This window comes from Mixophyes fleayi, chromosome 10 (assembly GCF_038048845.1).
Source record: "Mixophyes fleayi isolate aMixFle1 chromosome 10, aMixFle1.hap1, whole genome shotgun sequence".
Lineage (NCBI taxonomy): Eukaryota > Metazoa > Chordata > Amphibia > Anura > Limnodynastidae > Mixophyes > Mixophyes fleayi.
The window spans coordinates 104,755,532-104,780,873 of NC_134411.1; the positions used below are offsets into that span (position 1 = coordinate 104,755,532).

At 47.4% G+C, this 25,342-nt stretch overlaps 1 protein-coding gene across 1 annotated transcript in view; it reads right to left on the bottom strand.

Moving 5' to 3' along the window:
• Positions 1-25,342, bottom strand: part of DRC7 (dynein regulatory complex subunit 7) — a 50,696-nt gene that overhangs the window by 20,005 nt on the left and 5,349 nt on the right. Inside the window, exons 2-9 of the mRNA XM_075189444.1 lie at positions 24,181-24,329; positions 22,891-23,062; positions 11,600-11,725; positions 10,797-10,991; positions 6,961-7,119; positions 3,319-3,537; positions 1,918-2,046; positions 917-986 (exon numbers count right to left, since the gene is read on the bottom strand). Coding sequence (XP_075045545.1) covers positions 917-986; positions 1,918-2,046; positions 3,319-3,537; positions 6,961-7,119; positions 10,797-10,991; positions 11,600-11,725; positions 22,891-23,062; positions 24,181-24,311 — 1,201 coding nt within the window. The 5' untranslated portion in view covers positions 24,312-24,329. The remainder of the gene's footprint in view (positions 1-916; positions 987-1,917; positions 2,047-3,318; positions 3,538-6,960; positions 7,120-10,796; positions 10,992-11,599; positions 11,726-22,890; positions 23,063-24,180; positions 24,330-25,342) is intronic.

The following is a 25,342-nucleotide window of genomic DNA, read 5'->3' on the forward strand; positions in this document are numbered from 1 at the left end:
ATTACCAGTGCTGCTAGTCATAGACTTTCCTCGGGCATTCTCTTACCATCTGCTGTCTCCTGTTCCGTGATCACCCCGCTACCAGAGTACCATAATACCAACTATACTGCTCTGGTAAGTCCATCATCTGGTGATACCTGGGTAAAGACTCCTAGTGCCCGTGACAGCAGGGAGACATTACCTTCTATTTATATCACTGGGAATAGTAAGAGATTGTACAGAACGGCACATTCAGGCTGAAAGTGGGCACTGATTGGTGATTAATAAATGTATCAGTCCACGGTGAAGTCTTGGAGTATAGCGGCAGGCCTGTGGCTGGAGCTGGCTGGTCCCCAGGAAGGACCAAGACTAAATTAGTAGCAATGTTCATCTGTATTTAGCGTATCTTCAAGGAACTGTATTACTAGTGAGTGACTGAAAAATACATGTTTTGTCCCATTCACAAAGACGAACGTACCACCATGTCTGATGTGTTCAATCTAGGTGATCTGTCCGTGGGACAGGTATGTTTTCTTAGAGTCTAAATTCTGGTTTCTACATAGAGAAGACTTGAAGTAAACTATAACCTTGAATTGGTTGGTTAGGGGTGAGTCTTACTGCATGAAATTAACCTAATACTACACTTGTTTCACCCCCTAATTAATTAAAACATTTGTGGTTTCTCATGGTATAATTCATTCTGTGTCATATAAGGAGTCTTTGACACCCTTAAATATGTACTTGATCATTTAAATATCCCATGCAAGATGGAGTCTGCTTTTTACCAAATAGGTACAGTCTGGAGGATTAATGGGCCTATTCTGCAGCCGGAAGACCCCATCATTCTGCCATGTTACCATCCTATAAAATGCTGCCTGCGAATGTTTTTGTGGCATCACAGACCCTTATATGAGACATCACAGTGCTGGATACAAACCTTTTGGTGTTATCACAATGGGCAGCACCCACGATGGGGGCATTTGTAAAATCTTCTTACTGTCCTGATCCTGTGAGAGAGGAAATATAGATTATATTTATATAACTAGTTCTAACCTGTGATCCTGACTCAGTAATCAGCAGCAAGCACAGTGGCTCAGTGGTTAACCCTTCTGCCTCACAGCACTGGGGGCATGAGTTTGATTCCCGACCCTGGCCTTATCTGTAAGGAGTTTGTATGTTCTCCCCGTGTTTGTGTGGGTTTCCTCCGGGTGCTCCGGTTTCTTCCCAGAATCTAAAATCATACTAGTAGGTTAATTGGCTGCTACCAAATTGCCCTTAGTCTCTCTCTGTCTGTGTGTGTGTGTGTGTGTGTGTGTGTGTATGTTTATGTTAGGGAATTAGCTGCAATGAGGAAGGGTCTGATGTGAGTTCTCTGTACAGCGCTGCGGAATTTGTGGCGCTATATAAATAGATGAGGATGTTGATGAATTCCTGGATGTACAGGATATAATGGATATATAGGACGTACAGGATACATCGCGGGCGCACATTTTTCACCCGCTTTATATTATTCAGCCGCCCTAGTGGGCTGACACATGACATCTCTGCAGTGTTCAGCTTATATCATTCAGACCTGAGTACTGTAGTCCTGGAGCACATGTGATGCCCTAGTACAGCATCTATTGGCTGGCACACAGTGACGTATCATAAAGACAGCCCGCTGTTTTACCCCTAGTGTGCAGAACTAATGATACTTCAGCATGTAATTCACCAGAACATGTCCTCAATCCGCCCAGCTCTGCCCACCAACCGTTTCCACCACCAGAGATATCACCATCACCGTCTGCCAATCTATGCATCTACCTGTAAAATGACGCATTACTGCACACAGTCAGGTACATGACATCATAAAATAGCATTAGAGCTGCCCTTCTGAGATCCTAATTTATCTTTACGGACTATAAGCTTGTAATGTTAATTCTCATTCTCTGTCCTCACCTGGTCTCCATTCACTTCCTCCTCCTCCTCCTCTTCATCTTCCATGTCCGGGATAAGGAGAAGAGGTTTTGATGTGCAAAGTAACATGAATTCCCAGCAAACAGGATCACCCAGGTCAAAGGTCATATCCTAAAAAGGCAAAAAGTGTCTGCAGGTCTCTCGTCCCCATTCACCAACTTACAAGTTCTTCAGAGTATCTACCAAACAATATATATATAAAATCCACTATCAGCTTATTTCTTCAATACACTAATACCTTACATTCTACATGGTCACTCCCTGCAGTCCTACCCACTGCACGCTGTCTAATGCTCCCTGCAGTCCTACCCACTGCACGCTGTCTGATGCTCCCTGCAGTCCTACCCACTGCACGCTGTCTGATGCTCCATGCAGTCCTACCCACTGCACGCTGTCTGATGCTCCATGCAGTACTCCACATTGCACGCTGTCTGATGCTCCCTGCAGTCCTTCCAACTGTATGCTATCTGATGCTCCCTGCAGTCCTACCCACTGCACGCTGTCTGATGTTCCCTGCAGTCCTACCCACTGCACGCTGTCTGATGCTAACTGCAGTCCTACCCACTGCACGCTGTCTGATGCTCCCTGTAGTCCTACCCACTGCACGCTGTCTGATGCTCTCTGCAGTCCTACACACTGCACGCTGTCTGATGCTCCCTGCAGTCCTACCCACTGCGCACTGTCTGATGCTCTCTGCAGTCCTACCCACTGCGCACTGTCTGATGCTCCCTGCAGTCCTACCCACTGCACGCTGTCTGATGCTCCCTGCAGTCCTACCCACTGTACGCTGTCTGATGCTCCTCCCTGCAGTCCTACCAACTGTACTCTATCTGATGCTCCCTGCAGTCCTACCCACTGCACGCAGTCTGATGTTCCCTGTAGTCCTACCCACTGCACGCTGTCTGATGCTCTCTGCAGTCCTACACACTGCACGCTGTCTGATGCTCACTGCAGTCCTACCCACTGCGCACTGTCTGATGCTCTCTGCAGTCCTACCAACTGTACGCTATCTGATGCTCCCTGCAGTCCTACCCACTGCACGCTGTCTGATGCTTCCTGTAGTCCTACCCACTACACGCTGTCTGATGCTCCCTGCAGTCCTACCCACTGCGCACTGTCTGATGCTCCCTGCAGTCCTACCCACTGCGCACTGCCTGATGCTCCCTGCAGTCCTACACACTGCCTGACACTCCCTAGTAGAATATATATCCCCTCTAATGTTACATAACATTGTATTGCAGCGGATTCAATATACTCTATTCTTCGTTATCCCTCCATAAGTCAATGAAAGGTACATTATCCGCTTACTCCTGGCTAATATCTCTCCACTTCATTCATCGTTTCCTACACTATAAACCCTACAATCTCCACCATGTCTGGTACCTTGCAAGCGTTCCGACAATCCTGCATGTTAGCCCAGTAATTCTCATGATTCCATAGACTCTCGATACCCAGGAAATGGTCGTCTGTAGTCCCGTAAGAATTCCCTGTGAGGGCGTCGATGAAGAAATTCTCCGGAACTTCTCTCTTCCCAGATAGAACCAACACCCAGCAGTGCACTCGGAGCCCATACAAGGGGTCGGGACCAGGCTTATCTGCATCCTACTGGCATAAACATCTCATTACCCATACAGGCCATCAAGACAAGGCGACTACATGAGAATTAGAGTCCTTGAGACCAAACAGACATAGGGAAATGAAGCAACTCACCAAGTGAAACATTTAGGTACTAATATGTACTATTCAGCTGCCACATAGCAATGACTCTACAGACCTAGGTGTAATCAGTATATATGTTACCAGGATCCTCGTCATATACTGATGTTATTAATGTGTGTTACATTGGGGTAATGGTCAACTATCCAACATGAGAGCTGACCCTCTATAGTGTCACACAAGCAAAACATATATGTTTCCTTCAGAATTGTTATGAAAATAGAAAAACAATAGTACGACAAACAGTCAAGTCCTTGGTTTCCTGATAACTTATAAGCTCACCACCAGGAGCTGTTCTCCTGGTTTCCTAATAACTTATAAGCTCCTCGCCAGGCGCTGCTCCTCCTGGTTTCCTAATAACTTATAAGCTCCTCGCCAGGCGCTGCTCCTCCTGGTTTCCTAATAACTTATAAGCTCCCCGCCAGGCGCTGTCCTCCTGGTTTCCTAATAACTTATAAGCTTCCCGCCAGGCGCTGCTCCTCCTGGTTTCCTAATAATTTATAAGCTCCTCACCAGGCGCTGCTCCTCCTGGTTTCCTAATAACTTATAAGCTTCCCGCCAGGCGCTGCTCCTCCTGGTTTCCTAATAACTTATATGCTCCCCGCCAGGCGCTGTTCTCCTGGTTTCCTAATAACTTATAAGCTCCCCGCCAGGCGCTGTTCTCCTGGTTTCCTAATAACTTATAAGCTCACCACCAGGCGCTGTCCTCTTGGTTTCCTAATAACTTATAAGCTCCCCGCCAGGCGCTGTTCTCCTGGTTTCCTAATAACTTATAAGCTCCCCGCCAGGCGCTGTTCTCCTGGTTTCCTAATAACTTATACGCTCCTCACCAGGTGCTGTCCTCCTGGTTTCCTAATAACTTATAAGCTTCCCGCCAGGCGCTGCTCCTCCTGAATTCCTAATAACTTATAAGCTCCCCGCCAGGCGCTGTCCTCCTGGTTTCCTAATAACTTATACGCTCCTCACCAGGCGCTGTTCTCCTGGTTTCCTAATAACTTATAAGCTCCTCACCAGGCACTGTTCTCCTGGTTTCCTAATAACTTATACGCTCCTCACCAGGTGCTGTCCTCCTGGTTTCCTAATAAATTATAAGCTCCTTGCCAGGCGCTGTTCTCCTGGTTTCCTAATAACTTATACACTCCTCACCAGGCGCTGTCCTCCTGGTTTCCTAATAACTTATACGCTCCTCACCAGGCGCTGTTCTCCTGGTTTCCTAATAACTTATAAGCTCCTCACCAGGCGCTGTTCTCCTGGTTTCCTAATAACTTATACGCTCCTCACCAGGTGCTGTCCTCCTGGTTTCCTAATAAATTATAAGCTCCTCGCCAGGCGCTGTTCTCCTGGTTTCCTAATAACTTATACACTCCTCACCAGGCGCTGTCCTCCTGGTTTCCTAATAACTTATACGCTCCTCACCAGGCGCTGTTCTCCTGGTTTCCTAATAACTTATAAGCTCCTCACCAGGCGCTGTTCTCCTGGTTTCCTAATAACTTATAAGCTCCTCGCCAGGCGCTGTCCTCCTGGTTTCCTAATAACTTATAAGCTCCTCGCCAGGCGCTGTCCTCCTGGTTTCCTAATAACTTATAAGCTCACCACCAGGAGCTGTTCTTCTGGTTTCCTAATAACTTATAAGCTCCTCGCCAGGCGCTGTTCTCCTGGTTTCCTAATAACTTATAAGCTCCTCGCCAGGCGCTGTCCTACTGGTTTCCTAATAACTTATAAGCTCCTCGCCAGGCGCTGTTCTCCTGGTTTCCTAATAACTTATAAGCTTACCACCAGGAGCTGTTCTTCTGGTTTCCTAATAACTTATAAGCTCCTCGCCAGGCGCTGTTCTCCTGGTTTCCTAATAACTTATAAGCTCCTCGCCAGGCGCTGTTCTCCTGGTTTCCTAATAACTTATAAGCTTACCACCAGGAGCTGTTCTTCTGGTTTCCTAATAACTTATAAGCTCCTCGCCAGGCGCTGTCCTCCTGGTTTCCTAATAACTTATAAGCTCCTCGCCAGGCGCTGCTCCTCCTGGTTTCCTAATAACTTATAAGCTCCCCGCCAGGCGCTGTTCTCCTGGTTTCCTAATAACTTATAAGCTCCCCGCCAGGCGCTGTTCTCCTGGTTTCCTAATAACTTATAAGCTCCCCGCCAGGCGCTGTTCTCCTGGTTTCCTAATAACTTATAAGCTCCCCGCCAGGCGCTGTTCTCCTGGTTTCCTAATAACTTATAAGCTCCCCGCCAGGCGCTGTTCTCCTGGTTTCCTAATAACTTATAAGCTCCTCGCCAGGCGCTGTTCTCCTCGTTTCCTAATAACTTATAAGCTCCTCGCCAGGCGCTGCTCCTCCTGGTTTCCTAATAACTTATAAGCTCCCCGCCAGGCGCTGTCCTCCTGGTTTCCTAATAACTTATAAGCTCCCCGCCAGGCGCTGTCCTCCTGGTTTCCTAATAACTTATAAGCTCCCCGCCAGGCGCTGCTCCTCCTGGTTTCCTAATAACTTATAAGCTCCCCAGGCGCTGCTCCTCCTGGTTTCCTAATAACTTATAAGCTCACCACCAGGCGCTGCTCCTCCTGGTTTCCTAATAACTTATACGCTCCTCACCAGGCGCTGCTCCTCCTGGTTTCCTAATAACTTATAAGCTCCTCACCAGGCGCTGTCCTCCTGCTTTTCTAATAACTTATACGCTCCTCACCAGGCGCTGTTCTCCTGGTTTCCTAATAACTTATAAGCTCCTCACCAGGCGCTGTCCTCCTGGTTTCCTAATAACTTATAAGCTCCTCACCAGGCGCTGTCCTCCTGGTTTCCTAATAACTTATGCGCTCCTCACCAGGCGCTGTCCTCCTGGTTTCCTAATAACTTATACGCTCCTCACCAGGCACTGTTCTCCTGGTTTCCTAATAACTTATACGCTCCTCACCAGGCGCTGTTCTCCTGGTTTCCTAATAACTTATAAGCTCCCCGCCAGGCCCTGCTCCTCCTGGTTTCCTAATAACTTATACGCTCCTCACCAGGCGCTGTCCTCCTGGTTTCCTAATAACTTATACGCTCCTCACCAGGCGCTGTTCTCCTGGTTTCCTAATAACTTATACGCTCCTCACCAGGCGCTGTCCTCCTGGTTTCCTAATAACTTATAAGCTCCTCACCAGGCGCTGTCCTCCTGGTTTCCTAATAACTTATAAGCTCCTCACCAGGCGCTGTCCTCCTGGTTTCCTAATAACTTATAAGCTCCTCACCAGGCGCTGCTCCTCCTGGTTTCCTAATAACTTATAAGCTCACTGCCAGGCGCTGCTCCTCCTGGTTTCCTAATAACTTATAAGCTCACCGCCAGGCGCTGCTCCTCCTCTTCCTGCTGTTTGAGGTACGATTTACACATCTTTTCCTCTCGTTTGGCTTCTTGCTGGAGCTCAAATCTACTGACCAGCTGTCTGGGGGGCTTCACACTGTACTTCTTGGGGAGCTTTTCAGGGGCCTCCCCAGTTCTCTATTTGTAGAAATAAAGGCTTGTGTTATTTATTGGTCCAAATGGAAAGATTTGTGTGTCTTACAATAGCTACGGAGGTGCCACATCCCAATTACTCCCCAGGTAATAGTATCAGTGAGAAGACCAGAGCACAGAAGCAATGTGTGCTCCTTATACAGAGATAAGCTGAATTAGATGTTCAGCAATGTCCTCTAGCTCAAACAGTGGCAGTTTGTAAGTGAATGGCAGCATCCATTCTCACTTCTCACTCAGCGAAATGTAAATGCTTGCTGTCATGTGTGACTCAAAACAACGCGGTTTGAGCCAACACGACTTTCTCAAAGCTAAATACTTGTTTTTTATTGTACTTATTCATTTTTCTTCTGAAGCTAGTATAATCATTTAATCATAACATATACCTACATACATAGGGACAGGGAATATAGATGGGCGAGGAGGAGATGAGGACAGTGGATACAGATGGAAGAAGAGGAGATAAGGAAAGTGGATACAGATGGAAGAAGAGGAGATGATGACAGGGAATATAGATGGGTGAGGAGATGAGGACAGCGGATACAGATGGAAGAAGAGATGATGACAGGGATTATAAATGGGTGAGGAGGAGGAGATGAGGACAGGGAATATAGATGGGTGAGGAGGAGATGAGGACAGCGGATACAGATGGAAGAAGAGATGATGACAGGGAATATAGATGGGTGAGGAGATGAGGACAGTGGATACAGATGGAAGAAGAGGAGATGAGGACAGTGGATACAGATGGAAGAAAAGGAGATGATGACAGGGAATATAGATGGGTGAGGAGATGAGGACAGCGGATACAAATGGAAGAAGAGATGATGACAGGGAATATAAATGGGTGAGGAGGAGGAGATGATGACAGGGAATATAGATGGGTGAGGAGGAGATGAGGACAGTGGATACAGATGGAAGAAGAGATGATGACAGGGAATATAGATGGGTGAGGAGGAGATGAGGACAGTGGATACAGATGGAAGAAGAGGAGATGAGGACAGTGGATACAGATGGAAGAAGAGGAGATGAGGACAGTGGATACAGATGGAAGAAGAGGAGATGATGACAGGGAATATAGATGGGTGAGGAGATGAGGACAGCGGATACAGATGGAAGAAGAGATGATGACAGGGAATATAAATGGGTGAGGAGGAGGAGATGATGACAGGGAATATAGATGGGTGAGGAGGAGATGAGGACAGTGGATACAGATGGAAGAAGAGGAGATGATGACAGGGAATATAGATGGGTGAGGAGGAGGAGATGAGGACAGGGAATATAGATGGGTGAGGAGGAGATGAGGAGACCGGATACAGATGGAAGAAGAGATGAGGATAGGGAATATAGATGGGTGAGGAGGAGATGAGGACAGGGAATATAGATGGGTGAGGAGGAGATGAGAACTGTGGATACAGATGGAAGAAGAGGAGGTGAGGACAGTGGATACAGATGGAAGAAGAGGAGATGAGGACAGTGGATACAGATGGAAGAAGAGGAGATGATGACAGGGAATATAGATGGGTGAGGAGATGAGGACAGCGGATACAGATGGAAGAAGAGATGATGACAGGGAATATAAATGGGTGAGGAGGAGGAGATGATGACAGGGAATATAGATGGGTGAGGAGGAGATGAGGACAGCGGATACAGATGGAAGAGGAGATGATGACAGGGAATATAGATGGGTGAGGAGGAGGAGATGATGACAGGGAATATAGATGGGTGAGGAGGAGATGAGGACAGCAAATACAGATGGAAGAAGAGATGATGACAGGGAATATAGATGGGTGAGGAGGAGATGAGGACAGTGGATACAGATGGAAGAAGAGATGATGACAGGGAATATAGATGGGTGAGGAGGAGATGAGGACAGTGGATACAGATGGAAGAAGAGATGAGGACAGTAGATACAGATGGAAAAGAGGAGATGAGGACAGCGGATACAGATGGAAGAAGAGGAGATGATGACAGGGAATATAGATGGGTGAGGAGATGAGGACAGCGGATACAGATAGAAGAAGAGATGATGACAGGGAATATAAATGGGTGAGGAGGAGGAGATGATGACAGGGAATATAGATGGGTGAGGAGGAGATGAGGACAGTGGATACAGATGGAAGAAGAGGGGATGATGACAGGGAATATAGATGGGTGAGGAGATGAGGACAGTGGATACAGATGGAAGAAGAGATGATGACAGGGAATATAAATGGGTGAGGAGATGAGGACAGCGGATACAGATAGAAGAAGAGATGATGACAGGGAATATAAATGGGTGAGGAGGAGGAGATGATGACAGGGAATATAGATGGGTGAGGAGGAGATGAGGACAGCGGATACAGATGGAAGAGGAGATGATGACAGGGAATATAGATGGGTGAGGAGGAGATGAGGACAGTGGATACAGATGGAAGAAGAGATGAGGACAGTGGATACAGATGGAAGAAGAGATGAGGACAGTGAATACAGATGGAAGAAGAGATGAGGATAGGGAATATAGATGGGCGTGGAGGAGATGAGGACAGTGGATACAGATGGAAGAAGAGGAGATGATGACAGGGAATATAGATGGGCGAGGAGATCAGAACAGTGGACATAGATGGAAGAAGAGATGAGGATAGGGAATATAGTTACCTAGATGGGGAGGGGGAGGGGGTGAGGACATGGAATGTAGACATAGATGTTCAGGGGAGGTAAGGAAATAGGGAATATAGAAATCTTAAATCTTAAGATGAGGACATGGGAAATAGAGATGTTTAGATGAGGAATAAGAGGTGAGGACACAGGGAATATTGATATATAGGTGAGGACTCAGGAAGAGAGATACACAGGGGACTGATTTAGAGTAGAACACAAGTGAGAGTGGAACTGGTGATGGAAAGATTTAAGTATGATTACACCGTATTCAGAGCGGAGGATGCACCCAGATCTGACTGAGTAGCAAACAACAGACACATCCCTCAGACACTTACATACAAAAACCTTTTATTTTATATGATACAAACGCAATTGCCATGAAGCTTTATTTACACTTAAATAACCAACTAATACATCAGAAACAGTTTCCCGAAATTCTATTTCTTTTTGTCTTTGCTACAACACGTTTGACAAATCCTAATCTAAGGCAGAGTGACTACTGATCTGCAAATAATTTGCAAACTTCTAATTACAATTGATTCGCTAATTCAGGTATTCGTCATCATCTTATCTATTACTTACGCCTGCCCCTGACACCCGTAAATAAAACAGGTTTTCCACCCATATCTGTGAATATGTCCCAGGGTCCTTACTGTACAATTCCTATGTTAGAACACCCCTTCTCTCCGCCATCAGTTGTAACGAGTTATAAGTGGGAAAAAGTCTGAATAGCAGCAGTTATGTAAGTTCAGTTTCTGAGCATGAATAGTGTGAAACAATGCAAAGATACTCTATGCAAATGGGCGTACGTGTCACCCTGAATCAAGCCCAGGGAATGTACATATCTAGGCAGGGAGGAAGTTATTAGGACACTGGGAATAACTAAACAGAGATCAGAATTTTTATATTACTTTCACAGATATACAATTTATTTTATGATTATTAGGACAGAATCTGAATCCGTACACATTCTCAGTCCAGCATCTCAATTTTAGTTTACAAGTGACATAATTAGGAGACTTTCTTACCTCTTCTGTTCTCTTGAGCAGAGGACAGACTTCTTGTGTCTCATCCATTAGACACATTTCTTGACTTGCGTAGCCACTGACACAATAGGCATCATAGCCAGCACCCAACAGCAGAGAACACAGCAACACACTGAAATCAAAGCAATTCCCCTTCTGCTTCCGCAGCAAAGAGCTTGAGGAGAAAAGGTGACGCGGCTGAAGAAAGAAAAATATTAGGTTAAGTCAAGATGTGAAAAGTGTGTAAGATAAAGGACTGATTGAGAACTATGGAGATTGGGGAGAAGATAAATTAATGGTTGAGCAATGCGGAGGTCAGGCAGAACAGAAGATTTATGTATGGTTAGTAATTCTGGACATCATGGAAGATTATGCTGATCAGGGAGAAGATAATGTAAATAAATGAGTGTGAAAGAAAAAGATCAGTCTGAAGAGCAGCGAATGGGACAGATTTATGGAAATCATGGGACAAAGAAGAGATATGAACTGTGAGATGTGAGGAGGTTATGCAGAAGGTGTGATCTACAAATACAGAAATCAGGGACAAGAGAAGATGAATGGATGGATGGGAATTGTGGAGATCAGGGAGAAAAGATAGGAATGGTTGAGATCTATGGAGGTGGATATTAGTGAGAAGAGAAGAGGAGTTTGTTGCTTAGTATGGAGGTAATGAAGATGAGAAGGTGAATGGGTCGTTGATATTTATGAAGACCAGGGAACAAAGCAACAGGATGACTGGCGGAGAGGTATTGAGGTTGTAGAAATACATAGAAGCATATATAAGATTTCAGGTGAAATAACCTTACCTGCTCCATTGGGGGCCTCAGCGGCTGCATGGTTACAAATTCAGACACAAAACGAGCACATTCAGCCCAGTTATATAGTTCAGGGTATGGAAGTAGTGTTGGGCACAGAGTGGTGCAAACAAACTTCTGTAGAAACAAAAAGGTGGGAATCACCAGACGTCCTCCATCTTACAGACAGGAGGGAATCACCAGACGTCCTCCATCTTACAGACAGGAGGGAATCACCAGACGTCCTCCATCTTACAGACAGGAGGGAATCACCAGACGTCCTCCATCTTACAGACAGGAGGGAATCACCAGACGTCCTCCATCTTACAGACAGGAGGGAATCACCAGACGTCCTCCATCTTACAGACAAGAGGGAATCACCAGACGTCCTCCATCTTACAGACAGGAGGGAATCACCAGACGTCCTCCATCTTACAGACAGGAGGGAATCACCAGACGTCCTCCATCTTACAGACAGGAGGGAGCCACCAGACGTCCTCCATCTTACAGACAGGAGGGAGCCACCAGACGTCCTCCATCCTACACATGTGAGGGAATCACCAGACGTCCTCCATCTTACAGACAGGAGGGAATCACCAGGCGTCCTCCATCTTACACACGGGAGGGAATCACCAGACGTCCTCCATCTTACAGACAGGAGGGAATCACCAGACGTCCTCCATCTTACACACGGGAGGGAATCACCAGACGTTCTCCATCTTACAGACAGCAGGGAATCACCAGACGTCCTCCATCTTACACACGGGAGGGAATCACCAGACGTCCTCCATCTTACAGACAGAAGGGAATCACCAGACGTCCTCCATCTTACAGACAGGAGGGAGCCACCAGACGTCCTCCATCTTACAGACAGGAGGGAGCCACCAGACGTCCTCCATCCTACACATGTGAGGGAATCACCAGACGTCCTCCATCTTACAGACAGGAGGGAATCACCAGACGTCCTCCATCTTACACACGGGAGGGAATCACCAGACGTCCTCCATCCTACACATGGGAGGGAATCACCAGACGTCCTCCATCTTACAGACAGGTGGGAATCACCAGACGTCCTCCATCTTACAGACAGGAGGGAATCACCAGACGTCCTCCATCTTACAGACAGGAGGGAGCCACCAGACGTCCTCCATCTTACAGACAGGAGGGAGCCACCAGACGTCCTCCATCCTACACATGTGAGGGAATAACCAGACGTCCTCCATCTTACAGACAGGAGGGAATCACCAGACGTCCTCCATCTTACACACGGGAGGGAATCACCAGACGTCCTCCATCCTACACATGGGAGGGAATCACCAGACGTCCTCCATCTTACAGACAAGTGGGAATCACCAGACGTTCTCCATCTTACAGACAGCAGGGAATCACCAGACGTCCTCCATCTTACACACGGGAGGGAATCACCAGACGTCCTCCATCTTACAGACAGGAGGGAATCACCAGACGTCCTCCATCTTACAGACAGGAGGGAATCACCAGACGTCCTCCATCTTACACAAGGGAGGGAATCACCAGACGTCCTCCATCTTACAGACAGGAGGGAATCACCAGACGTCCTCCATCTTACAGACAGGAGGGAGCCACCAGACGTCCTCCATCTTACAGACAGGAGGGAGCCACCAGACGTCCTCCATCCTACACATGTGAGGGAATCACCAGACATCCTCCATCTTACAGACAGGAGGGAATCACCAGACGTCCTCCATCTTACACACGGGAGGGAATCACCAGACGTCCTCCATCCTACACATGGGAGGGAATCACCAGACGTCCTCCATCTTACAGACAGGTGGGAATCACCAGACGTCCTCCATCTTACAGACAGGAGGGAATCACCAGACGTCCTCCATCTTACACAAGGGAGGGAATCACCAGACGTCCTCCATCTTACAGACAGGAGGGAATCACCAGACGTTCTCCATCTTACACACGGGAGGAAATCACCAGACGTCCTTCATCCTACACATGGAAGGGAACCACCAGACGTCCTCCATCCTACACACGGGAGAGAATCACCAGACGTCCTCCATTCTAAACACGGGAGGGAACCACCAGGCGTCCTTCATCTTACGCATGGGAGGGAATCACTAGACGTCCTCCATCTTATACACGGGAGGGAATCACCAGACGTCCTCCATCCTACACATGGAAGGGAACCACCAGACGTCCTCCATCTTACACAAGGGAGGGAATCACCAGACGTCCTCCATCTTACACACGGGAGGGAATCACCAGACGTCCTCCATCTTACACATGGGAGGGAATCACCATACGTCCTCCTTCCTACACATGGAAGGGAACCACCAGACGTCCTCCATCCTACACACGGGAAGGAATCACCAGACGTCCTCCATCCTACACACGGGAGGGAATCACCAGACGTCCTCCATCCTACACACGGGAGGGAACCACCAGACGTTCTCCATCTTACACACGGGAGGCAACCACCAGACGTCCTCCATCTTACACACGGGAGGCAACCACCAGACGTCCACCATCTTACACATGGGAGGCAACCACCAGACGTCCATGTCACTCACCGGACCGTGAGTGCCTCTTCCCGGACATTTAGGAACCGTGGTCGTCCACCATCCTGAGGATCTGCGCATGCGCAGCCCTTTTCTATACTTCAGTGTATACCCCTTTAACTCAATTGGCAGATCAGGCACCTCCCTATATTAAGCACCTGTGGTCAACACCACGTTGCCTGATCTTGGAGTCTCATTCCTCATGAGTCTCTGAAGGTGTTCCTGTATTTCTCGTGTGTTCAGCGCTGCTGATTCCTGTGGTTTCCAAGCCACTTCTATTCCTGTGGTTCCCATACCACTTCTACCATCAACTGTATCATCAGGACTGTTTGCTGATTCCTATCCGCTGCCTCCGTGCACTACAGTCTTCTATACCACTTCTACTACTGTGGTTCCCATGCCACTTCTACCATTAACTGTATCATCATGACTGGCTGATTCCTATCCGCTGCCTCCGTGCACTGCAGTCTTCTAAACCACTTCAACGTTATTTTATATCTATGTGACTGTTTGCTCATTGCTATCCGTTGCCTCCGTGCACTCCAGCTTTTACTTCACTCACCTGCTTCTCATCAAGTCTGTTTGCTGATTGCTATCCGCTGCCTCCGTGCACTGCAGTCTCCTGCTTGCAACTCGCCTGTGTTCATCATCGTGACTGCCAGCTGACTACTATCCGCTGCCTCCGTGCACTGCAGTCTCCTGCTTGCAACTCGCCTGTGTTCAACATCGTGACTGCCAGCTGATTACTATCCGCTGCCTCCGTGCACTACAGTCTCATCTCATCTTTGCTGTGACTTCCTCGAGACTGCCGCTTTCATTACCATCTGCTACACTTCGTGATCTACAGCTCCTGCCCTGCGCTGCACTCCTGTTTCCCATCGCTGTTGGTTCCTGTGGTTGCTACTGGTTACCTCCGTGTGCCGCTGAGTCCTGCCGCTGTGGTCAGCGCTATCGTCCATCTCCTGCTGATCCACTCTCCACGCCTTCACTTGTTCCACTGGTCTCTACCCTCCTGTCAGCATTGGATTTGTATCTCATCTACTACCCTCTGCTGGATCATCTCCATTCGCCTGGGTCCCTTATGAGTCCAGTCCCACGTGTTGCTGACTCCTGTGGATTCGTGTCCCTGTTGGTCTACTCACCTGTGCGCTGCACCTGCTAGACCGCTGCCTCACCTATCCAGGGACTTCCTATCCAGTCGGTCTTCAGCCGCTCAGGTACCGCTGCAATCCCATCTGACTGCTACTGCTGAACCACGGTATGCATACTTCTCATTGACTGTGCTGTGTATTGCATATCTTGCTGGACTGTGTTTGGTTCTCTCTGGAGTTTGCTATCCGCTGAGTCTATTGCCATCATTGACTGTGTTATCATTGTGCTGGACTACTTCAAGAGACTTTCTAGATTGCAGACCTGCTCAGTCATTTATATCCATATATATATCTATATTGTGCATATTACTGTGGATCGTGTATAAGGTGCATGTGTATATCCTGTGTTGCAGTCTTCCCCTGTGCACCTCCTCACATATATATTCAGTGGTACAACTTGCTGATGTCAGACCACTGATCCCTGTTTCCGGTATCACCTGTTCCATCATCCTCTCACATAGCAGTGGTACAACTTGCTACCGCAGACCACTGACTACCTGGATACCTCCACTTGGATTCCATTCCTTCACTCAGACAGCGGTGCAACTTGCTACCCGCAGACCGCTGACTCTCATCACCTCCTTGTTTCTGTTGGACATTCCTCCTCACTATAGCAGTGGTACAACTTGCTATCGCAGACCACTGACTACCTCCACGTGTCCTTGTCCATACAGTTCCTTGTGTATTATTACCTCATTATTACCAGTGTTGCTAGTCATAGACTTTCCTGAGCATCTCATCGGCCATCATTTCATGTTCCGTGATCACCCAGCTACCAGAGTACTCTATTACCATCTACATTGCTCTGGTAAGCCTACCATCTGGTGATCCCTGGGTAAAGACTCCTAGTGCCCGTGACAGTAAGATCAGGCCATGACAGACCCAGATGCGGAACCTACCGCCAAAGAGATGCTGCAACATCTGGTTAGCCGTGTGGAACAACAGGATGCCCGCCAACAGCTGTTACTTCAGTGTTATCAGTCATTAACCTCCCAAGGAACATCTGGACAGACTGTGACAGCTACTACTGAAGCTCCTGTGCTTTCCTCCGTTTCCCCATTGCCATCCCAGGTGTCTACAGCTTCCACGCTTCACCTGCCTACTCCGTCAAAGTACGATGGAGACCCCAAAACTTGTAGGGGTTTCCTTAACCAATGTTCAGTCCATTTTGAGCTCCAACCTCAAAATTTTTCTACCCATCGTTCCAGAGTGGCCTATCTTATCTCTTTGTTTTCAGGACAAGCCCTGGCTTGGGCCTCCCCTCTGTGGGAGAGGAACGATCCAATATTACAAGATAGTGCCAAATTCATTTCTACATTTCGAAGTGTGTTCGATGAACCAGGTCGTGTGACCTCCGCTGCTTCCAGCATCCTCCGTCTGCGACAAGGATCTCATACTGTAGGTCAGTACGTCATTCAATTTAGGATCTTAGCCTCTGAACTTCAGTGGAACACTGAAGCCCTAGTTGCCGCCTTCTGGCAGGGGCTTTCCGATAAAATTAAAGATGCACTGACTACTCAAGAGCTTCCTTCGTCACTTGAAGATTTGATCTCTCTATGCCATCGTGTTGATATGAGATTTCGTGAAAGAGAGGCTGAGAGAACGACTTCTGCTAAAGCACCTCTTCGCTCTAACCCTCAATTTCGTCCAGTGTCACCTGCTGTGATTCCCATGGAGATAGGACGTTCCAAGTTATCTTCTGAGGAGAGGAAACGAAGAGTCAAGAATAGACTCTGTATCTATTGTGCTGATTCCACTCATGTCCTCAGCTCCTGCCCTAAAAGATCGGGAAATGCCAGGCCCTAACTAGTTCTGGAGAGGTGAAGTTAGGGTCCCTGGAGTCCTCTCCATCGTCTATGAAATCTAAAGTCTGCGCTTTTGATGTGACTATTTCCTTTGCTACCAAAACCTTTGAGTCACAGGCATTGATTGATTCCGGAGCAGCAGGAAATTTTATTTCCAAATCGTTAGTAAATCAATGGTCTCTACCAGTGATTACCTTAAAAACTCCCATTACTGTGACGGCTATCGATGGATCACGTCTCATCAACGGTCTCATCACCCAGAGTACGTCTCCAGTAACCCTTCAGATTGGTGCTCTGCATCATGAAGAGATATCGTTTTTAATTCTTCCTGTGACGACAAGTCCGATTGTCCTAGGCCTTCCATGGCTTCAGTGTCACTCTCCCCAGATTGACTGGCGCACCCCTCAAGTCACGTCTTGGGGGTCTGAATGTCACCATCATTGCCTTTCCCAAGTCATTCCTCTCAAGGTACAGCAAGCTTCCGTCTCAGCTATTTCACCGGGACTCCCTCCTCAATATGCTTCATTTACCGATGTTTTTGATAAAGCTCAGTCTGAACGTCTTCCTCCTCATCGTTCTTGGGATTGTCCGATTGATCTTCTTCCTGGCAAGACTCCTCCCAGGGGCCGGGTCTATCCACTCTCGTTACCTGAAACTCAAGCTACATCTGAATATATACGGGAGAACCTCCAGCGTGGGTTCATTCGACCTTCCACCTCGCCCGCTGGAGCTGGGTTCTTCTTTGTCAAAAAGAAGGATGGATCATTACGCCCTTGTATAGATTTTCGTGGACTCAATGCCATTACTATCAAGAATCGGTATCCCATTCCGTTGATCACTGAGCTATTTGACCGCATCAAGGGAGCCCGTATTTTTACTAAGTTGGATCTTCGTGGTGCCTACAATTTAATCAGAATCCGTTCCGGTGACGAATGGAAGACAGCGTTTAACACCAGAGACGGGCATTACGAATATCTGGTAATGCCTTTCGGGCTATGTAATGCCCCCGCTGTTTTTCAGGGCTTCATCAATGAGATTTTTCGGGACTTATTATATGTATGTGTCGTCGTCTACCTGGACGACATATTGATTTTTTCACAGGACCTGCCTTCTCACCACCAACATGTGGCAGAAGTCCTCTCCAGGCTACGGAAAAATTCATTGTTCTGTAAATTAGAAAAATGTTCATTCGAATTACCCCAGATTCCATTCTTGGGGTATATTGTTTCCGGTGTTGGTCTGAAGATGGATCCTGACAAAGTAAATGCTGTACTACATTGGCCCCAGCCAACTACTCTTCGTGCGATTCAGCGTTTTTTAGGTTTTGCCAATTACTATAGACGCTTCATTCAAGACTTTTCTTCCATTGCATCTCCTATTGTGGCCCTGACTCGAAAAGGGGCTAATCCTAAGCAATGGTCAACTGAGGCTATTCAAGCCTTTCAAACATTAAAAGAGTCCTTCTCTTCGGCTCCAATCCTTCGTCAGCCTGATGTGACACTCCCCTTCTTCCTAGAAGTAGATGCCTCTAATGTGGGCTTAGGAGCTATTCTCTCCCAACGCTCGGAACAGCAAAAATTCCACCCTTGTGCCTTCTATTCTCGGGGCCTCCTACCCGCAGAGAAGAATTATACCATCGGAGACAAGGAATTACTGGCTATCAAAGCCGCATTAGAGGAATGGAGATACTTGTTGGAGGGAGCTCGCCATCCGGTGACGATCTTCACGGATCATAAGAACTTGTCATATCTCCAGTCTGCCCAATGCTTGAATCCTCGTCAAGCAAGATGGTCTCTTTTCTTTTCCCGTTTTGAATTAATAATTACCTTCAAACCAGCTGCCAAGAACAAAAAAGCTGATGCCTTATCTAGAGCCTTTGTTACGTCCTCTGATATAGAAGAGGTTTCCAACCATACCATTCTTGACCCCAAATGTATCTCACTGGCTGCTTCATCCACCAAAACGCTACCATTTGGGAAGACCCTCGTGCCTCCTACTCTAAGGAGGAAAATCCTTTCGTGGTTCCATGCCTCTCGTTTTTCTGGACACGCCGGTGAACACAAGACTTTTGAGATCCTCTCTCGAAGTTACTGGTGGCCTTCAATGAGGAGAGACGTCAAAGAGTTCATTGCTTCCTGTGAATTATGTTCGCAATTCAAATCCTCCCGCAGAACCCCAGCAGGGTTGCTGCGACCACTACCCATTCCGTCCAAACCATGGACCCATATTAGTATGGATTTCGTTACTGACTTACCACCTAGTAAGAACCATAACACTATTTGGGTGGTAGTGGACAGATTTTCGAAGATGGCTCATTTCATCCCTCTGTCTGGTTTGCCTTCCTCGTCTATCCTGGCTGAATATTTCATTAAAGAGATCTTCCGTATCCATGGATGTCCATCTGAGATTGTGTCTGATAGAGGAGTACAATTCGTGTCCAGATTCTGGCGAGCCCTTTGTAAAACCTTGGGCATACGATTAGCACTCTCATCTTCTTACCATCCGCAATCCAATGGACAAACCGAACGTGTCAATCAAGATCTTGAGACTTTTATAAGGATATTTTCATCAGCCAATCAAGACAACTGGGTAGAGTTACTCCCTTGGGCTGAGTTCGCCCATAACAACATGTACCATGAGTCATCATCCAAAACTCCATTTTTTGTGGTCTACGGTCACCATCCGTCTTTTCCGGAATTTCCTGCCCTCCCGCCCACCCAAGTTCCTGCGGTGGAAACTGTTTGTCAGACCTTTAAAAATATCTGGTCTCAGGTCAGAACCTGTTTAAAGAAGACATCTGTCAAATATAAATCTTTCGCTGATAAGAAGAGGCGGGCTATTCCACCACTAAAAATTGGAGATCGTGTCTGGTTATCCACAAAAAATATTCGTTTGAAGGTTCCATCCATGAAATTCGCCCCTCGTTTTATTGGTCCATATAGGATCATTCAAGTTATCAATCCAGTATGTGTGAAACTCCTTCTTCCTAAGAGTCTTCGGATTTCTAATGCCTTCCATGTATCTTTGCTCAAACCTCTTATTATCAACCGTTTTTCAACTCCTCCCTCAGCTCCGCAGCCAGTTCAAGTTCATCAGGAGGAGGATTTTGAGATTACCGAGGTACTAGATGCAAAAATTTCGCGAGGAGTCCTCCACTTCCTCGTTCATTGGAAGGGCTTTGGTCCTGAGGAGCGCTCTTGGATCAAAGCTGAAGATCTTAATGCTCCTGCCCTTTTGAAGAAGTTTTACTCCAAAAATCCGGACAAGCCCGGTTCCAGGCGTTCTGTGCCCACCTTTAAAAGGGGGGGTACTGTCACTCACCGGACCGTGAGTGCCTCTTCCCGGACATTTAGGAACCGTGGTCGTCCACCATCCTGAGGATCTGCGCATGCGCAGCCCTTTTCTATACTTCAGTGTATACCCCTTTAACTCAATTGGCAGATCAGGCACCTCCCTATATTAAGCACCTGTGGTCAACACCACGTTGCCTGATCTTGGAGTCTCATTCCTCATGAGTCTCTGAAGGTGTTCCTGTATTTCTCGTGTGTTCAGCGCTGCTGATTCCTGTGGTTTCCAAGCCACTTCTATTCCTGTGGTTCCCATACCACTTCTACCATCAACTGTATCATCAGGACTGTTTGCTGATTCCTATCCGCTGCCTCCGTGCACTACAGTCTTCTATACCACTTCTACTACTGTGGTTCCCATGCCACTTCTACCATTAACTGTATCATCATGACTGGCTGATTCCTATCCGCTGCCTCCGTGCACTGCAGTCTTCTAAACCACTTCAACGTTATTTTATATCTATGTGACTGTTTGCTCATTGCTATCCGTTGCCTCCGTGCACTCCAGCTTTTACTTCACTCACCTGCTTCTCATCAAGTCTGTTTGCTGATTGCTATCCGCTGCCTCCGTGCACTGCAGTCTCCTGCTTGCAACTCGCCTGTGTTCATCATCGTGACTGCCAGCTGACTACTATCCGCTGCCTCCGTGCACTGCAGTCTCCTGCTTGCAACTCGCCTGTGTTCAACATCGTGACTGCCAGCTGATTACTATCCGCTGCCTCCGTGCACTACAGTCTCATCTCATCTTTGCTGTGACTTCCTCGAGACTGCCGCTTTCATTACCATCTGCTACACTTCGTGATCTACAGCTCCTGCCCTGCGCTGCACTCCTGTTTCCCATCGCTGTTGGTTCCTGTGGTTGCTACTGGTTACCTCCGTGTGCCGCTGAGTCCTGCCGCTGTGGTCAGCGCTATCGTCCATCTCCTGCTGATCCACTCTCCACGCCTTCACTTGTTCCACTGGTCTCTACCCTCCTGTCAGCATTGGATTTGTATCTCATCTACTACCCTCTGCTGGATCATCTCCATTCGCCTGGGTCCCTTATGAGTCCAGTCCCACGTGTTGCTGACTCCTGTGGATTCGTGTCCCTGTTGGTCTACTCACCTGTGCGCTGCACCTGCTAGACCGCTGCCTCACCTATCCAGGGACTTCCTATCCAGTCGGTCTCCAGCCGCTCAGGTACCGCTGCAATCCCATCTGACTGCTACTGCTGAACCACGGTATGCATACTTCTCATTGACTGTGCTGTGTATTGCATATCTTGCTGGACTGTGTTTGGTTCTCTCTGGAGTTTGCTATCCGCTGAGTCTATTGCCATCATTGACTGTGTTATCATTGTGCTGGACTACTTCAAGAGACTTTCTAGATTGCAGACCTGCTCAGTCATTTATATCCATATATATATCTATATTGTGCATATTACTGTGGATCGTGTATAAGGTGCCTGTGTATATCCTGTGTTGCAGTCTTCCCCTGTGCACCTCCTCACATATATATTCAGTGGTACAACTTGCTGATGTCAGACCACTGATCCCTGTTTCCGGTATCACCTGTTCCATCATCCTCTCACATAGCAGTGGTACAACTTGCTACCGCAGACCACTGACTACCTGGATACCTCCACTTGGATTCCATTCCTTCACTCAGACAGCGGTGCAACTTGCTACCCGCAGACCGCTGACTCTCATCACCTCCTTGTTTCTGTTGGACATTCCTCCTCACTATAGCAGTGGTACAACTTGCTATCGCAGACCACTGACTACCTCCACGTGTCCTTGTCCATACAGTTCCTTGTGTATTATTACCTCATTATTACCAGTGTTGCTAGTCATAGACTTTCCTGAGCATCTCATCGGCCATCATTTCATGTTCCGTGATCACCCAGCTACCAGAGTACTCTATTACCATCTACATTGCTCTGGTAAGCCTACCATCTGGTGATCCCTGGGTAAAGACTCCTAGTGCCCGTGACAGTCCACCATCTTACACACGGGAGGCAACCACCAGACGTCCTCCATCTTACACACGGGAGGGAACCACCAGACGTCCTCCATCTTACACACGGGAGGGAACCACCAGACGTCCTCCATCTTACACACGGGAGGGAACCACCAGACGTCCACCATCTTACACACGGGAGGGAACCACCAGACGTCCTCCATCTTACACACGGGAGGGAACCACCAGACGTCCTCCATCTTACACACGGGAGGGAACCACCAGACGTCCTCCATCTTACACACGGGGGGCAACCAACAGGCATCCTCCATCTTACACACGGGAGGGAACCACCAGACGTCCTCCATCCTACACATGGAAGGGAACCACCAGACGTCCTCCATCTTACACACGGGAGGGAACCACCAGACGTCCTCCATCTTACACACGGGGGGCAACCAACAGGCGTCCTCCATCTTACACAGAGGGAGAGAACCAGCAGACATGACTCACCTCCACACCACACTCATTCAGTGGAGAGATGAAGAGAGGTTTTCTGTCTGGATAGAGGTGTGTGTACTGACGCCAGAAGTTCTCAGCCAGACTTAGCAGCATCTGTTCCTGTGGAGAATTACTGGTGTAGGAAGATGGGAATCTCATGTCTTCCATTGTGGTGACTGGCTCTCTGCAACACAAATTCTAATTAGTGGAGACTGAAAGAATATAAAGTCATCGTTACCTCACTGACCATACTCTGTAAAATGATTTACATTCAATAAAGTATTTTTAAAAATGACAGGTGGAGAAAATGTTGCTAATTTTAAAACATGTCTGACACAGGTAATTTAGGAGACCTGGAAAAGGATCTTATGTATGGAGCACACCCTTCTCTCTTCATACATAACCCCAGGGACCCTAATCAGCTTTTCCTATAGTTGAAGACAATTTAGGGATTTAAAACGTACAAAGAAGCATGTGAGATATATATCTGCCTATGATGACTTCCCCGGCGCTTATGTCACAATATAAAACACACACATTATATATATACATATATATATATATATATATATATATATATATATCATACATGCCAACTCTCCCGGAAAGCCCGGGAGACTCCCGAAATTCGGGTCAGTCTCCTGGGCAAGCTGGCATTTCTCCCGCATCCCAATCTCACCGAGACTCGCGTCAAATTTGACGCGATTCTCGGTGAATCACGCCATTTTGGAGGGCGGGAGGGGGCGGGACGAGGCCAATCTCATCATTTTGGCCCCGCCCCCGCTACACAAATTACAGTTTCGTGGGGGGCGGGGCCAAAATGATGCGATTGGCCTCGTCCCGCCCCCTCCCGCCCTCCAGTCACGCCTACTCTCCCGGTGGTAAGTATGATATATATACACACACACTCGCACTCAGTGGCCACTTTATTATGTAGACCTGTGTCCCTCTTGCTTCTGTAAGTATCTAATCAGCCAGTCATGTGGCAGAAACTAAGTGCATAAAAGGAGATACAGCGATTGCAGGAGAGAGCGGGTGACTGGGGGAGGGGCAGAGACTAGCTGGGGACAGAAGGTGGGGGCAATATTAGGGAATCAGGAGTGTTTCATTGCATGATGTGGCATTATATAAAGTAGAATGGGGAATGGGAGCACACACACTGAGCACCGCTGAGGTCCTGTTGGGGTTTAATTCATCACTGGTTATACAGTGTATTATATATGTATTGTCATTATTATTGTCATTCATTTCTATAAGATATATCCAGTCATGGAATAGACCAGACAATGCACCATTACTCACTCTGAGCTGTCCACGTCTGTCACCTCAATGTGCGTCATGTTCTCCTGTATCTCTCTCAGCTCGTCCTCGCTCAGAACTTCATCCTTCTCCTGTAGCTGCTCCTCAGACAAACTTTCCTCCAGAACGTCCATCTCACCGGTCCTAGAACCCTGGAAAACCCAAAGTGCTATTACATTATGGTCCTAAACCTCAGTCCCAACAGTTCCGTCACAGTCCAGCCGAGGGGATACATTACATGACTTTGTGAATGTTTACAGTTAGATCCATATATATATGGGCACTGACAATTTTTAAAATTTTAGCAGGTTACAGTTATATAATGAATATGGGCCTAGAGTGCAGACTATCAGCTTTAATTTGAGGATGTTCACATCCATATTGGAGGACGGGTTTATGGTTTACAGCTGGTTAATATGTCGCCCCCTCTTCATTTAAGGGACCAAAAGTAATTGGACAATTGACTCAAAACCTGTTTGATGGACAGGTGCGGCTATTCCTTTCGTTATTTATTTATCAATTGGAAGTTGTTGCTGTGAATCCTTAACGTGGTCAAAGGAGCTTTCAATGCAGTGAGACCGGCCATCCTGAGGCTGCAAAAACAAAACAAAAACCATCAGAGAGACGGCGGGAACCTTAGGAGAGGTCAAATCCAGAGTGTGGGACATTCTGAGAAAAGAAAGAACACGCTGCTGAGCTCAGCAACACAAGAGAGCTGGACGTCCATGGAAGACAACAGTGGTGGATGATCACAGGGTCCTTTACATGGAAAACCCCTTTACAACATCCAGACAAGGGAAGGACTCTCTCCAAGAGGTAGGTACATCATTATCCAGGGGGTAGGTACAGCCTTATCCAGGAGGTAGGTACATCTTATCCAGGAGGTAGGTACATCATTATCCAGGGGGTAGGTAAATCCTTATCCAAGAGGTAGGTACATCATTATCCAGGAGGTAGGTAAATCCTTATCCAGGAGGTAGGTACATCATTATCCAGGAGGTAGGTACATCATTATCCAGGAGGTAGGTACATCATTACCCAGGAGGTAGGTACATCATTATCCAGGAGGTAGGTACATCATTATCCAGGAGGTAGGTACATCCTTATCCAAGAGGTAGGTACATCATTATCCAGGAGATAGGTACATCATTATCCAGGAGGTAGG